Genomic DNA, 16,960 nt, shown 5'->3' on the forward strand with positions numbered 1-16,960 from the left:
ACCTGCAGACCGTAACCTGCACAGTTTAACAGATTAGACCGCTTCCAAAAATGAGACTATAATACAAAGAACAAAGCTCCAACTTCCTTGAACAAATATGAAAGTGAGCCCAGCAGAAGACACAGCTGCCACGCACCTGGCAGGGTGGCTCTGACTTCCAGGTGTTGGCTTGCTCCAGAATCAGGTTCCCCTCCATGGTCTCCCCACTCGGGCCCTCGGATTCCATGCACTGTTATCTCCAAGCCAGTGAACTTGCAGAGGCAAGTGGAAACATGAGGTGTTTCTGACATTTGTGCACAAATACAACCACTAAGTATAATTGGGACGTTCAGCTACAAGACTGAAGCAAGATGGAGCCTATTACGATATGCAAATATATTTCAGTTTTTAAAAAGGTGGGGGGAAGAGGTTATAGTTCAGTTGGACCGAACTCTCCCAGGTTCACCCAGCGACAGATGAGGGTGATGCTGATTGTATTTATTTTGCAATGGTTTGCTTATTTCATTGTTCCATTTTGATTGTTTTAAACTTTTTTTTAGCCACCTTAAACAGTTTGAAAATGTGGAATAGAAACAAACAAACAAACAACAACAACAACAACAACGTAATGTAATAATGTAATGAGCAACAACATAATCTAATAATGTAACGAGCATTGGTGGAATACATCAATGAAAGCCGAGAAGAAATGCTACAGGAAGTGAGGAAGACAGGACTGCTGAAAATGAAGGAGTGAAAGGACCAATACAAAAAATAGCAGATGATGAATCAGCGAGAAAAATGGCACAAAATACCATTGCATGGTCAGTTCTTTAACGGCATACAATCGAAAGTCAACAACAGCAGAACATGGCAGTGGTTAAAGGGGACACTGAAGAAAGAAACGGAAGGTCTCATTTTTGCAGCCCAGGAACAATCACTACGGACAAATGTTATAAAAGCAAAAATTTATATGACCCAGAAAGACAGTAAGTGTCAGTTACGTAAGGAAGTGGATAAGACTGTTGAGCACCTTGTATGTTGTTGTAAGAAAATCGCGCAGACTGATTATAAGGAAAGACACAACCAAGTTGCTGCGATGATCCACTGGAACTTTTGCAAGAATTACAAATTGCCAGCAAGCAAGAATTGGTGGAATCATCTGACTGAGAAGGTCACAGAAAATGAAGAGGCAAAAGTCCTTTGGGATTGTCAAATACAAATAGGCATTTAGCTCACAATACACCTGATCTGACAGTCATCGAGAAGAATCGGGTTCTGATAATTGATATTGCAATCTCTGGGGATAGATGAGTCAACGAAAAACTATTGGAGAAAATAACTAAATACAAGGACCTTCAGACTGAAATTGAGTGGCTCTGGAAAAAGAAAACAATAGCGGTGCCAATAGTTGTGGGTGCCCTTGGTGCAGTACCAAAAGAACCTGAACACCATCTCGACACCTTGGGCATCAATAAAATTACAACACATCAACTATAGAAGGCCACACTACTCGGGACAGCACGAATACTACGAAGCTATCTTTAATTCTTCTTTAGTTATCCTAGACTTTTGGAAAGGGCCTGAAAATTAAAGTACCAAACCAGTCAATAACATCTGGTAGACTGCGTGTAAATAGCATCATCATCATCATCATCATCATCATCCTCCAACTCAGTCAAAACCCATGCACGCAAAAAAAGAACTACAGTACCTAGGTGGCACTGTCAAATAGCCGCTTTTAAAAGGGCAGTCATTCGAGGGGGGCGGGGCGCGGTTAAAATGCAGTACATGACTCTGTTACAGTCTTTTGCACAGTATAAGCGCAGTCCCCACCTCAGCAGCCCTGCACAGATGCCTGCTTGATGCAACTCCAGGACAAAACAGCCAGAGGTTCTTCTAGCCAGCCATTCACCTGGCAATATTTGCAGCTGGAAGACGCACAAGGCTCTAGCTGGCCAATAGCCTTCTATGCCTGACAGCTGTGATGTCAGCTGCAGACAAGTCACACTCTGGTCTGCTTGCCTGAACCCATCTGGTGTGGGGATGACAAGTTCAGCTAGCTGCTCACAGCTCTTCCAAGTCAGACTGGATCTGGAACCGGTTAAGGTTCATTTAGACCAGAGCTGAAGATGAGAGCTCCATCATCTGGGGAAGTCCACATTCTGACTCAGGCGTGTCTTCGCATCCTAAGAGACCTTTGTGACCCAGTCTGTCTGTATGGAGGCAGACTCTGCTGCAAGCGCCTTTTTGTGCTTTGTGTAACGTGCATATTCACAAGTATGTGCCAACCCTTTAATTTGCTTGGTGACTCACACTATGCAGGATGCACACAGAGCAGCCTCCACTTAGCACTTGCCCCCAGACAAGGGGAGGGGTTGGAGGGACCCTTGTCCACACCATATGGGTCCTTTGGCCTTGAAGTCTCCCTTCCTGTTTTGATCACAGCGGTAGCTACCAGGGACTGCTACCTGCTCAAGAACCTATCACACACACACACACACACACACGCACACACGCTATTGGGCTGAAGGGCTGCTCATGCACAATTCAGCACATTCCGTTTGCTTTACTAGAGCCACATGCTGAAAGTGATGGGGGTCCAGCTGCACTCCCACGTATGCAAGGAATCCATTCACATCTCTCCTCTCTCCTGCTCCTCAAACATAAGGATTAGTAAAGGAAGCTAAGGAGACTAACGATAAATTTGAGTTAACATAACAATCACTCAAAGAAGGAGCAGTAAACAAATTGCACATGACCACTAGCTGTGTATTAAGAGAGGGCTGGAATGTGGACGCGTTTCTCTGCGTTATGGTTTTGTATAGTCATGAGAAATTCTAGGATAAAAAAAGATGGAACTCAAGTTGCACAAACAGTTTGTGGGTTTAGCACAATAGTTCCTGAACTGATGCTCCTTGAAACTATCTTTCATGAAACCCTGATGCTATGTTTGATGTTTTAAGCTTGGTTTATGCTAGAAGCATATAAGTAAACTAGTATTTATCTTTAAATATTGTCTTTACAATATCCTAGTAAGGAACATAAATCCACATGAGGTGTAATTTCTAGGTGGGAGCTTTGCACACAACCGTTTCCTGATATAGCTTACAGCTAGTCTAAACAATGGGGATGCAAAGGGATGTCCACCAGAGGCAACCACAACAATCTTAAGGGACTGTTGGAGGGATGCATCTTTTTGTTACAGCTACACAAGAGACAGGCTGCTTAACAAACTTTAAATTAAACGTCTAACACACTCTCCTTAAAGACTGTCCACTGAATAAAACTCTCTTTAAACAGCAAAGCACAACACAAACGCATCGCCACACACAACCTAGAAATGGGAAACACAATCCACATAACCATCTCGATATGCCCATGAAGGCATTCCTGCAATGCCTGCCCAGGCATGCAGCACCTCTCTTCAAGCAGCCAGCAGTAAAGAAAGAGAGCCCCTGTTCCTTTCTCCCCAGGTCTGTCCAGCCATGACATGGCCTCTGAGAAGATTCTGCCTGGAGTGAGACCAGGAAGCAGACAAGCAGCTGCCCCACCCTGACCACCCCACCCACAGGGAAGTGGGCTCCCCTCAAAGCGCAACGTCATGCTCGTTTCAAACACCACAGAGCTGTGATGGGGATGCAACTCTTCCTCCAAGAATCCGGCCCTGCTGCAGTATCCGCACACCCAGCCTGTCACTGGGGCTTGAGCTGAAGCTGCAAGAAGCCTGACCCTCCAGCCCAGCAGCAGGGCTCCTGGGAGCAGAACGCCTTCCTCTGACCACGGAAGGCAGCCTTCAAGCCAAGACACACCAGAGCTTGCAAACACAGAGGGAAAGGACGAAGCACTTTGCCAGGCCTACCTCTTGAAACTGGAGACGCACTTTATTGATGGCTCGGATCCAGCGGGCTCTCGCAGGGGCAAACACCAGAGACTCGTCTTCATCTTGGTAACTTGTAACAAAGGGATAAAAGAAACCAATGTGGGGAGCATAAAAAGGCAGCCCGAGGCTTCATATGGGACAGTGAAGAAGAGTCCTTTTTATTGCGGTCACCAACATTCAGAACAGCTGGCCCGACAATCCTCAGAACCAACAGGCTTGCCTTGCCGCAGCACTCCAGGCCATGATCCAACTGGGCTGGCCAAGGCAACCAACTGAGGAGGACCACGGCTCGTGGTGACCCCTGACAAGGCCTGTACCTAGAGAGGAGGACGAGGCCAGCCGTTCAACTTGCGGTGAGCTGCCATACTTTGATTGTCCCGACCACCAGGCCTGCATTGGCCAAATTTGCAATGGTGTTTTAAACACTTTTTAAAAGTTTTAACAACACAAAAACTACTATAAAATTTATCAGTGTTGTCAAAGGAATGGAAATGACAATTGGCAGAAGTGTCCTCCAAAGATTACTCCATGGAGAGAGGACAACCATTTGTTCTACCCTGAGCAGTAGTGTCCTGGAGGGGCCTGGCATAAATATTTTTAAATAAAATATTTATTTATATAAGGAGAGGAGAGCTGGTCTTGTGGTAGAAAGCATGACTCGTCCCCTTAGCTAAGCAGGGTCCATTCTGGTTGCATATGAATGGAAGACTAGACATGTGAGCACTTTAAGATCTTCCCCTCAGGGGATGGAGCCACTCTGGGAAGAGCATCTAGGCTCCAAGTTCCCTCCCTGGCAGCATCTCCAAAATAGGGCTGGGAGAGATTCCTGCCTGCAATCTTAGAGAAGTCACTGCCAGTCTGGGTAGAAAATACTGAGTTAGATAGACCAATGGTCTGACTCAGCATAGGGCAGCTTCCTATGTTGCTATGTAAATAAATATATCCCCTCTGACCCAAACTCTACCCTAATCCTTTCCTCTGGGCAAAAATGACTGCAGCGAGGGATAAAGAAGGGATGAGAAGACACAGAAATCTGTAAGTGCAGCATGCCCAAGAGCATCACTCTGAGCATTTGTCCCCTGAGATGGAACCGAAAACGTGTGGGCCTGGAGCACGGACTACCCAGTCGAGGAGAAACTGCTAACTGCCGCAAGCTCTACCACTTGGCTTTGGGGTCCCCAAAGGTGGCTTCCTTCCCCTGGACGAAATACACCAGCAGTGACAGAATCTGCATCTCTGCACAGTCAGGAGCAGGGCATGGCCAATCCTGCAGGAAAGGGCTTTGCCACGATGAGCCCTGTTACTCTGCCAGGGGGCCCCTGGAAGCCTTACTCAGCCTGCCCCACCTCTGCCGCTCCAGTGGGGGGGGGGAGCACACATGGGGCTGGGCACCACTGAGGAAGCAGGAAGGTGCTTCCCATACAGGAGGGAACAGGGACTACTGACCAGCAGCCTGGGAGGAGTGTGACCCATGGCCCCCGAGGAGAGCTGTGAGGAGAGCGGCATCAGTTACAAGACTCCTCTAGGCCAGCTACAGAGTGCGCGCACGCTCTCTTGCTCGCACTCAGCCCCCTCCCCCCCCAAAACCCCAAGAGCAGCTGGGAACCGGCCTTCAGCCCTGAGGAAGCTTGCAGTCATTTCGATCACCTACCTGCCTGGTGGCCTTGGGGCAATTTCTCCGGGCTTCTCCACTTCTGGAGGGAGCTGGCACTTGGGCTGCCCTTGTGCTTCCTTCTCTCCTCCCCACACCTCCTCGCTTCCATTGCGCATCTCCTCCCGCGGCGGCGGCGGCAACGGCGGCTGCTGCTCACTAGGCCATCCATGGTCCTCCCTCTGATGAAGAGCAGCGGCAGGCACCCCTTCCTCTTCGCGCTCATCCTCGAGTTCGGAGCTTCCCTGACTGATGTTACAGGAGGAACCAAACCTACTACTGCTGGCAGGACTGTGAGAGAGTAAGACAGTGGTAAGCCAGAAGGCAGGGACAAGCAGGCAACAGCAAGCGGGACAAAATAAATAAAATAAATAATTATTTTATTTATTTATTTATAAAGGCACACACAGAGCAAGCCCCGGCTACACAAGGCCTGTCGGCTGAATGAAGCCCCCGGGAGCCAGGCCCTCTCTCAAATCACCATTCCCAGTTCCCAAGACTGCCCCTGCCATTGGAACACTGGCTCTCAGCCTCCATCGCCCCCCACTAGCCAAGCCACTAAGCATCCCCCAAGCCCTTGATTCCACAGAAATCAAGCCCAGAAGGGCAGTGAGGATTTCCAGCGGCCACCGAGGCAAGATGAGACCTCAGGTCACTAGGCAAGGCTCCTAACTTGAGTGTTCCCCTTTGATAGAAGATGGGATGGGTGGGTTTATAGCAGAAGGGGGAATTGGGGGGGGAAGGGTGCATTTGTGACTACCACCGCTTGTTTTGAAATGTGTGTTTATTGTATTTCATAGGGCAAAATAAGCACGCTCTTCAACAGCACATGGAGGGGTTCATCTTGCCTGCCATTTCATAAGGCTGCCATCTCTCTTACACTGAGAGAATCTCGTCGCATCTGCTGGTGACCAAGAAGGCAGCTCTGCCTTCAGCACGCCAAGGGCCCTTCCCTGGTCCTTAGCAGGATGCACGGTGCTGGCTCAGAGCTATGTCACCATGCAACAAGAGAGCCACACAGCACTCTCTGTTGCCAAATCCCACTCGGCAAAGGATGCCTCGGGGCTGACAGGCAAGCCCTTTCTGGCTGACGGAGGCCTGGACAGACACCCCAGGGAGTCTCAAGGCCAATCCCATCTATAGCCTGCGAGGAGGAGTTGGGGGAAGGGGGAGACTCTGGAAACAAAACCCTTGCTAGGCTAACTGGCTGGTGAGGCATGGGAGCTTGGCTTGGATTTCAGAGACTGCCCGCAGTGGAAACAAGGGCAGGGCAGGAGTAACTGGGTGGAGGGCATAAAACAGGCAGAAGTCACACAATACACTGATAGCTATACTGGTTTTCTTTTCCACGTGGAATAATCAAGCACGATTTCAAGATATGGTAGATGAAAGCCCAGATATCAACCCAGTTTGAGGCTGAAGGAAGGTAACTGTGGCACCTTCTGGAACTTCTAGCTGGCTCTAAGTCAACGGCCTAACATAGGAAACAACATTCAGCCTGTACACAAACAGCAGGCAAGTACAGCAGCAGGACACTTAAAGGTCTGCAACTATGCTTAACTCATCCCAGCACCAAGGTGGGGTGGGGGAGAGGGGAAGAAGAGGTCCCTGTGGGAGCCTGCCCCCCGTCCCGGGGCAGAAAGGCCTCATTCTTCTGGCACTCGAGACTGAAGAGCTTCAGCCCCAAGAGTCTTCTTCACTGCCCTCTGCCTCTCTCACCTCCAACCCTGCACATATTGGACATCCTCTAGCCAAACCCCTCCATACTACCGTAAAGGCCTTCCAAAAAACCAGACAGCCATTTCCCCCGGCTCCCCCTGCCCCAATCCTGCTACCGCACAACTGGACAGCGCTGGTCCGGCTGGAAGTGCCAGCTGCTCACACACAAGCCACTCGGCTAAGGAGGACGAATGCAAGTTGTAGTCAAGGCTGCTCAGTCACAGAAGCACAACACAAGAGGAGGAAGGGGAGGGACACCAAGCACAGCCTTTCCAAACAAAGGAAGCCAGAAGCCAAGAAGAGGGACAGCAAGGGGCTTGGCTTGCTTGGCTGGGCAACCAGAGTTCAGCCCTCTCTCTACCACCAGCACTATGAAAACCAAACACAGTCCAGGCGAGCCTAAACTACGTGGTCAGGAAGCTACAGCTACAGCACTTGCATTATAAATGGCCAACAAGGGGTCACCATTTATTATGCTACTCTTGCTACTGGCCTTTTCTTCATGAGGGGCTCTAGGCTACTCTCGCCTGCTGGCTGCAATCCAGGAACAAGTGTTTCCATGGCAGGACTCAGGATGCTGTCTTTCTGCTCCACTAGATCCTGAACATGCGCAGTGCCTTTGGCTGGTTCATCCGGGGAGGGGCCAGGAGGCTCACTGCAAACTTCACTCGGCCCTTCTTCAGATTCTTTGAAGATCTCGGCCTCTGGATCTTTGCTGGACACAGCGGACGTTGGGCCATCTAAGCATTCCTTGCTTAAGTCGTCCAACTGCTTAGAAAACAGGTCTGAATCAGCAACTTGGCTGCTTAGTTGAGCAGGGGCAGTGACGTTTGAACTCTCCTCAGCAATTGTCACATCTGGCACTTGTGTCTCCAGTTGGGGTCCAGTCTGCGGTGCCTCAGAATCTAGTTTGGACAAAGCATGTGAGGGCACATCTTGTTTGGAGGAAGCCTTTGATGGTGCATCTGGTTCCTTCGGGAGAGGAGCCTCCTTGGTCTCTTTTTGCCATGGAAATGAGAAGTCTAGCTTCCTCCCAAACACCGCCCCTGGGGCACTCTCTGGCTTACCAGCCTTCTCATCACTTCCTCCACCAAACAGAGTTGAGGAAAACTTATTGAAGCTGGACGCTAGGCCCGGCTCTGCTGCCGTCCTGCTTGCAGAAGGTGGCTGCGGTGAGAAGAAGGACCCAAAGGGCTTGCTGCTCTCGGCTGAAGACAGGAAGCTGAACTTGGGCAAGGTGGGCATGCTTGGCATTTCAAACACTGGCTTGGTGGTGGTGGTGGTGCTGGCCTCTGGAGGGGCACTGGCAGGCTGGCTTTTACCCACCAAGCTCCTTTTCAAGGCCATGCCCTCCTGAGCGACTTCACTGGCTGCTAAGGGCTCCTTCTGCTCAGTGAGGACCTCAGATGTCATTTCAAGGGTCTCGCTTGCATCTTCCTGATGCATATCATGAGCTTCAGTCTCAGCAGCTTTTGGCTCCATTTCCATAGCCACTGCTGAGTCTGGCAAACACACATCCTCATCTGTCTCATTCTCCACAGCTATTTGTTCAGTCTGCAGTGCAGCATCCAACCCTGACTGGCACAGGTTTTCTTCTGCCTCGTCAACCTGGGGTTCCGCCTCCTGGGCATGACTCAAGTCCACTTGGCCGACAGCAACATCGGTTTCCTTCTCCAGGATCGACTGCTCCCCAGTGGCAGGGGTGGCTTCCTTTCCCAGTGGCTCTGTAGGCACTTCATTCTTCTCCGACATCACTGCAGTTTCTCCATCACCTGCACTGCCCACATCTTGACTGCAAGAGCCAGCATTTGCAATTGCATCAGAAGTCAACAAGTTAGTATCTGGCTGTGCTCCTTCAGGACCGTGATCTGTACCAGACATCAGAGTTTCTGAAGCATTTAGCTGGGGCTTCTCTTGACCACTTCCAGTTATTCCACTTGATTCCGTTTCTGTTTCCATAGTACATGCTTTTGTGGATTTCTCTTCTGCTACAACCGAGGTATCGCCTTGTCTCGGGACATTACTAGCATGTGTCTCCGAAGCTTCAGCTCTAGTTATCTGGTCTTGCTTTGTGGAGCCTTTATCAAGAACTGAGCCGGCAGCTTCTTTGGCCCTCGAACGGGCAGCCTGAGGTTTTGCAGGCCCAGCAGCTTTTGAAGGGGCCTCTTCTGTCGCTCCTTTAAAAATGCCAAAGAGATCACTTGTAAATGTTGGAGAAGGCCCACTTGGCAGAGAGGAGAGGCCAAAGAACGAAGTGCTTTTCTTTTGTGCACTGGGCGGAGCTGCTGCTGGTGTTTGCGGCTGAGAAAAAAAGCCAGAGAACGTTTTAGTGGGATTCACTTTGGTCATGAAGCTTGAAAACATTTCCATGGAAGTATCTAGAACCGATCTGTCACTCTCTTGCTCTTTTGGCTTCTCTTGCAAGTTAGATGCTGACGGCATTTTGGGGAGAGATCTTTGCGCCGGAGCCTGCTGCACTCCAGTGTCCGAAGGAGGGTTATCAGGTACTGTGGCCCCTGGCAGTCTTGGCTCAGGTACATCTGGCTTTCCTTCAGACACATCATCTGCCAAAAGGTCTTCAGCAGCAGCAGGCAGATCCACAGCTGTATTGTCCAGAGATGAACTGCGTTCTGTGTCATCAGAAGTCTTGTTCCTGTCCAAAAGAGACACTTCCTTCTCAGAACACAATGCCACATCATTACTTGTGTGTGCGCTCTCTTTTAGTTGTTCAGTTGGCTTTGGGCTCTCCAGAGGAAAGGGTACACTATCCTCCTGTGGCTTAGGGATTTTAAGGTCAGGCTCAGAGGAAACTGGCTGATCTCCACTGTTGGTATCATTCTCAAGAGATTCATTAGCCACGGAAGGCGCTTCGACGTCATTCTTGACTTCTGAAGCACTTGCCACCGTGTGTGGGGCAACGGGAAGATTCAATCCACTTGCCTTGCTCTGCTGGCCAATAGCCTCTTGCTTCCCAAGCACGGCCTCAACAATGCCAGCAGCCACCTCTTGGCTCTCCAAGACTGGCTGCCTCAGGGCTCCAATGCCAGAGTCAAGAGACACACACGGCTTCATGGAGGGCTGCGCAGGGGCCTGCTGCAGAGGCGGCTTTGCAAGGCTCATGACTTGCTGCGGGGCTGCTGGCTTTGCAAGACTGCTTTCTCCTGGACCAGCCGTTGGTTTTTCATCTAGGAAGGAAGTCAGATTGAAAAAGCTGAAGCTGGAGCTACTTTGAGGCACATTCTTCTTGGCAGTGGGCCCCCCAGACAGAAAGGCAGGCATCTTAAACAGACCCTCCGTTTCCGGGGGCTTGGCATTAGGAGCTGGTGGAGCAGAGGCTGGGGTGGGAGGCTTCTCTGGCGCTGAGAAGAACGAGAAGATGCTCCTGCTGGCTGCCTGCTGAGGTCCCTGGGGCTTGGAAGGAGCTGACTGCGAGAAGCCAAAAGGCAAGCTGAAGCCAGACTCTCTTGGCGGCTGGTCTGCCTTGCTTGGCTGGGCTTTATCCGGTGTGGCTCCTGTATGGCTTCCTCCAGGCTGGCCCAGTGAGGCAGTGGGCCCACTGCCACGCTGTGCTGGTGGGCCACTGGGCTGTCTCATCTGGGGACCAGAGGGCATGGGGGGCTGCTGCTCTGCATTCCTTGGAGGCATTTCCTTGGGCTTCACGGCTTCCTTTCCTACCTGCCCAGGTGGCTCTCCCATGGGCTTCTTGGCAGCTTCCACCCCAGTCTGCTCCATGGGCGCCTGAGGAGACACAGAAGTGGCGCTCTTGTGTGGCTGCCCGCTGTGCCTGTGGATTTTTTCCTTCGATTCCATCAAGGGTTGGCTTTCACCCTTGGGTAGGATGGTTGTATTTGGAGGGAGAGGAGCTGCATCGGCTTTGAAAAAATCTCCAATGGAGCCAAACAAAGAGGACATGCCTGTGGCTTCTGGCTTCTGAGGAAGCTTCTTCTCACTTTCACTGCTTGTTACATTTGGCTGTGGTGCTTTGTTTACTTGTGTTTTAAAGAAGTCAAAAAATCCAGGAGCTTGGGTTTTATCACCTGCTGCAGTTGTGGACGAATCTTCTCCCAGACTAAAAATCTTTAGAGCACTTTTAAATAATGTCCCTTCGGGTTCTGTGGATGTTTGCTTGGGGTCTGGCGAGACTTTCTTGGCCTCATCCCCACTCACTTGGGATCCATGCTGATTTGGGACAAGAACTGGTTTAATGCTTTTGTCCTGCTGATTGGGCTTGATGTCAGTGGGACCCTGACTTGGCTGAGAGGGACATCTGGCCAACTGAGCCTTTTTCTGGCGAAGGTTCTGAGGAGCTGCTGGTTTTCCATTCCTAGTAGAATCCAACTGATCAGGTCTGCTATTATCTTTGCTCTCTGGTTCATGCTTGACAGAAGCCTGCCGGCAGCTCTGTACCTCCTCCCCCTTTTTTCGGGGTAATGTTGATGTGAGGTCATGAGTTTTGTGTCCCTCTGGCTGAGTGTCTGCCTTTTTAAAAGCCACTTCCGCTGGGGACTCCTGCCCATCTGAATCCGAGGCCTTACCAATCAGGCCACCCAGAGCAGAAAATAAAGATGTGACTTTGTTCACTGGCGGTTTTGTATCTTGTCCAGTTGTTTTATCTTCACTTTGGGATACAAACAAAGGCTCAGACTTGCCAGAAGACTGAAAGATGTGAAAGCCAAACCGTCTTGACTGCCCATGTTCAGAAATGGTTGCAGGAGGAATTTTGCCTGTCTGCTGGGGCTGAACCTCATCTTTTAAGCTCCTGTGAGAAGTCATTTGGGAATGTACACTAAGGTCAAGGGTCAGGGGCAGCTCTTCTGAGCCAGGCTCCATTTTCCTCTCAGGCCTAAAATCTACCTTGAGTTTTTGAAGTTTATACCCAGAAAAGTCCAAAGGTTGCTCTCTCTGGCAATAAATAGACTCTTCAAACATTTCTGAAAAGGTCTCCAAATTCATGTTCATAAGTTGATCACTTCTTTGCAGAGCGACAGACAAGTCAAGTGGCTTATTTACAAAGTAATTATCCAACTGCTCCTCTTCAGCAAACCAGAATAACTCATCTTCGTTGCCAAGAGGCACTTTGAAACCACAAACAGCAATTGTGTTGTCGTTCAGCACAGTGCTCTGCCATGTATCCTTCGGATAGTTACAGTCCCAATAGTCTGGAGGGGTGTATGTCTCAGGAGTGCATATATAGACATACTGCCCAGTAGGATCCGTGAGTAGAGAATAGACATACTGACCATCACTGTACATGTAGTAGCCACAGTCGCTGTCTCCGGATGGCCACCACACGCCCTGCTCAAGCAGCAGCAGCCAGTCCTGGTACTCCTGACCATAAGATGAATACACAAAACTTCCATCCATACTTAAGGATTCCTGATCAACTAAAGTCCACATATTTCCATCACAAGCAGATGAGTAGCTTAAGTCCATGGGCATCTCTTCCAAAACATAGCTGCAATCATCAAAGGGAGTAAGGCTTCCATTTAGAGAACTTGTTGCCCACAGCTCATTTTCTTCCAGACAAAAATCTTGAAAGGGCAGCTGATCAAATGATTCATGCGACATGACACTGAGATCTTCGCTCTGCATATCAAAATCTGTATTTGGTCTCCAACCCATCATGTTTGCATTTCCATCTTTTTTACACAGATTCATTACTGTGTCGTTAGATTCCGACCAGTCCAAAAACTCAGCTAGTGGGATGGAGTTCTGGTTTAACACATAGTAAACTGGCAAGGAAGGTTGGTAAGTGTTTGCAGAAAATTCTGCTGCATTATACTCACAGTCAAAGCTAGAAATCCTCCTTGCTTCCTCAAAAGCAAGACACTGCCTTGATTGGCTAGACAACGTAGCATTCAGTAAAGAAGCATTGAGAAACTGGTTTGACCTTTCATTTAGAACCGTTTGATAAATATTAGAATGGGTATCTTGTCTATAAAGAGTTGGTTTCTCTGATAAGTCTTGTATCTTTTCCTGAAGACTTAGGGCACTTTGAGACACAGAACGCCGGGGAACAGGGACAGGCACGTTGTCCCTCCTGTTCAAGTCCATGCTTGGCAAATGGCCATTAGTCTTCGGAGACTCCATCACTTTCTCTTCTATTTTTTCTTTTGGTTTGGGCATGAAATTCCTTAAGAAGCTGGTCATCTCCTGCTTCCCCCCAGTGCTTTCTTGGGTACTGGGAGCCACATGTGAGCCAACCGATTTGTCTCCAGAACTTAGCTCCTCATTCCTTTCAAAAAATTTCATTATGCCGAGAGAGCTTGTTTTGGTCGTATCTGGCTGACAATCAGACACATTTTCACTTGAAGCAAATTTAAATAATCCTGAAAGTAAGCCAGGCTGACTGCTTTTCTGGTTGTCAGTTTCATTTTTAACATCCGACTCCTCCTTGCTGGGTGTATGGTCAGATGAAGAAAGCCGGAAAAGTCCTGAAAGTAAACCCTGTTGTGGGGCCATCTTCTGAGGACTGTCCTTTATTCTACCCTCTCCAGCACCACTAGTAGACAGAGGTTTTCCTGCCACGGCATTTAAGTCTGGTTCTTTTGAGGTGGCGGATGCCCTCCCTTCACTTTTGAGGTCTTGAGTGCTCGTAAGATTATGATCATGCCCTGGGCCTGCCATTCTTGAAATGCCCGGAGCAATTTGATTCCTATTTTCACTGTCCAGTGCAGAGGAACTATTGACTTTGCCAGTTTCTTTCATCCTCCTCATCAGCTCTTTATTTGTTGGTGCATCTGGAACGGAAATAGACTTTGATGAGTCTGTTTTGGCAGTTTCCAAATTACTGCTTTTCTGATCCTCTGCAACCTTCAGTGGCTTGTCACTGAAACTCTGTTGGCCAGTCTGATCTTTTGAACTTGTCAGGTTTTCAGCAGAGGCAACCTTCAGAAAGGAAGTGAACATTCCTGGCTTTTCTTTGCTATCCTGCTGTTTGTCTGAAAAGCTTAAGCTGCTCAAAAAGGGAATCTGCAGCTTACCAGTGAATGGAAAATTAATTTCACTGCTGGTAGAGCTAGTTTTTCTGACATCATCTTCAGACCGGTGACTTTTCCCCAAGCCTAAAGGAGTCTCTTTTGGAACAGATTCAGTAGAAGAAGGAAGGAGCAACTGACTGAAAGATTTTTTAAGAGGACTGAAGAAGTTATCAGATGGTTCTCCCGGCTCTGTTGACTGAACATCAGCCTCTTTTTTCATTTCACTTTGTTTGTTTTCCAATAACTTTCCTGCAGGAGGGCGATTTCCTGAGGTGTCTGGACACTTTCTGACAACCTCCTCTGGCTGATCTGAGATAGGAGACACATCACAAGACTGCTGTGGCTGCTTGGGAACAGTGAAGCTCTCAAAGCTAGCTTTCAAGCTAAAAGAACTGACAGAGCTTGAGAGTTTACCAAAGAGTGAGGACATTGGGCCAGTGCTCGTACCCGTTTCTGTTTCATTTGTGCTCATTTCAGGAGAGGAATGTGTGGGCTTCACATTCTCTTCACGCAGCTTCTCACTTGCTTTGACTTCACAAGCATGTGCATGAGAGGCTTCCACCTTCACATGCTCTTCCTGTTGTACCGTCTCTGTCTTTGGTGCTTCTTTTTCAGAGAAAATTTTTAAAGGGTTGAACATACCCAAGACAGAATTCATAACTGAACTTGGATTCTGAGAGGAGGGCTGGTTCTGGGCACAGGTTGCTGGAGGGGCTGAAAAAGCCTTGGTCCCTCTCTCAGATTCTCCTGGGACATCAGCAGTGCTATCACCAGATCTTCTCTCACAGCTATTCTGTGGCAATGTTGTTGTTGTTGGCAACAACTTTACATCAGCTTTCCTTTCTTCGTTTGATTCTGGAGATGCTCCAACAGATTTAGGCTTACTTGAAAATGTATTTGCAATGCCTCCCTTGGACTGAGCAGGGGCTTCTGGTTTCTCTGGTGTAGAAGACACAAGCTTTTCCACTGATGCAGATAGATGCTTGGTTCCCGAGCCCACCTTTTCCGTGAAAGAGCTAAACAAGGAGTTTACAGTATTTTTCACACCCGACAAGTCAGGCAGTGCCTCTGTTAACGCTTTGCTGCTCTCTTGGCCCTGTGCTGCAGTTATGGGCTTTACCTGCTGTGGCTGTGTGCTCTCCTCAGCTGATTTATCAGTGATGGCCTTCGAGAGAGAAACATTCTCATTTGGGGTTTTACTTTTTGGAAGGGTTCCAAATTTACTAATTTCTTCCTCCTTTTCAGCCAAATATTCTGATACAGTTTCAACTAAGCACTGAAGTTCATCCATTGCATCCACATATTCTTCAGATGGCTCTTCAACAGGAGAGAGGGTCAAGTCTTGCTTCAGATAACTATGCTTTCCTCCTCTTGCCCTGTGTGGCTTTTTGTCTCTTTGCAGTAGAGATATGGCACTCCCAGTACGATCATCAGTGAGGTTCCCAACATGGCAAGTATTTGATTTACACCATGCTTGTGAAAGTATAGCCAATTCTTCCATTTCATCATCGTCATCGTCATCAGAAACATGACAATACTGAAGTTCATCGGATACACTATCCAATTCCTCGAAAACTTCTAATGGCATAAAAGAATTCATTGGCTGTTCTGGGGGCATCCCACCTTCACTGCCAAAGTGAACTAATCCAGAGTCACGGTTTGCCCGTTTGTTGTTGGACAACTTACCACTCTTGACTAAAAGGCCATTTTTGTACGGGCGCAAAACTGGATGTACAGGCAGCTGTTCCTCACTTTCAATGGGACTGCTGTATGTTTCAGTTTCCTCATAAACCGGACAAATACTAGGCTCAGTTCTTGTTTTAATACTGCCTGAAGAAACCACCGGCTCACAAGAAAGTCTCAAGCAATCATTGCTTGGCCGTCTTATTCGTTCACATTCTTCAAAGTTATTATATCTCAGTTTCTTTTTTCTTCTCCTATCTATCGTGTCGTATTCCTCTGGATAGCAAGGAATATCAGGATGTCCCGATTCCATGAAAACCTTCCGTGAATACCTTGACTTTTCATGGTGACTAACATCTTCCCTCCTTGAGAGCATGGGGCTTTTCTTGGCATGCAGATCCTGCCAACTTCTAGTCCTGTGACTTTTTTCCAAGAAATCTTCTATTAACTGCTTGCCTAATTCCTCATAGTTCTCATCATACTCTTCTGGGCCAGTTTCACAATCAAATGGAATGATCCTGACTTTTCCATGGCTAACTAAAGATCCTTGTCTGATGCATGTGGGAGAAAGAAATATATATATATATAAAGATCGAAGGGAAAAGCAACAAGGAAGGAAGGAAGGAAGGAAGGAAGGAAGGAAGGAAGGAAGGAAGGAAGGAAGGAAGGTGGGGAAGAGCTTAAAACACGTTTACAAAGGAGAGTTGCAAAAGACCAAATCATGACTAACATGCATAAAAATTAAGAGTATGGAAAATGTCATAACACATAACACATACTTGCAGCACTGGTAAAGTTATTTCTTAACAGAATATGTTAAAGAGTACTCAAGTTCTTCTACTATTACACTGCACCTCAGAATTACTAAATTGGGGAAAGGAGTGTTTTAAGAGTTATTATATCCAGTGTATGTCTCTCTCACAAGGGCTTTAGCAGAAACTAAACAGGAATATATCAGCAACTATTTGAAGAAGAAACATTTTGCAATATAATATAACAATGTGTCCTAATATAACACAACATAAAGGAGCACCATTTATGGTAATTACAAGGATTCTGGTTAAA

General features: G+C 48.1%; 1 protein-coding gene across 8 annotated transcripts in view; it reads right to left on the reverse strand.

Annotated features, from left to right (window-relative positions):
- UNC13B (unc-13 homolog B) overlaps window positions 1–16,960 on the reverse strand; it is a 267,593-nt gene that overhangs the window by 130,515 nt on the left and 120,118 nt on the right. For all 8 annotated transcript variants that reach the window (XM_053291916.1, XM_053291917.1, XM_053291914.1 and 5 more), the window contains 2 exons: window positions 5,514–5,804; window positions 3,842–3,932 (listed from right to left, as the gene is read on the reverse strand). In XM_053291916.1, coding sequence (XP_053147891.1) covers window positions 3,842–3,932; window positions 5,514–5,804 — 382 coding nt within the window. The remainder of the gene's footprint in view (window positions 1–3,841; window positions 3,933–5,513; window positions 5,805–16,960) is intronic.

Source organism: Hemicordylus capensis, chromosome 2 (assembly GCF_027244095.1).
Source record: "Hemicordylus capensis ecotype Gifberg chromosome 2, rHemCap1.1.pri, whole genome shotgun sequence".
Taxonomy (NCBI): domain Eukaryota; kingdom Metazoa; phylum Chordata; class Lepidosauria; order Squamata; family Cordylidae; genus Hemicordylus; species Hemicordylus capensis.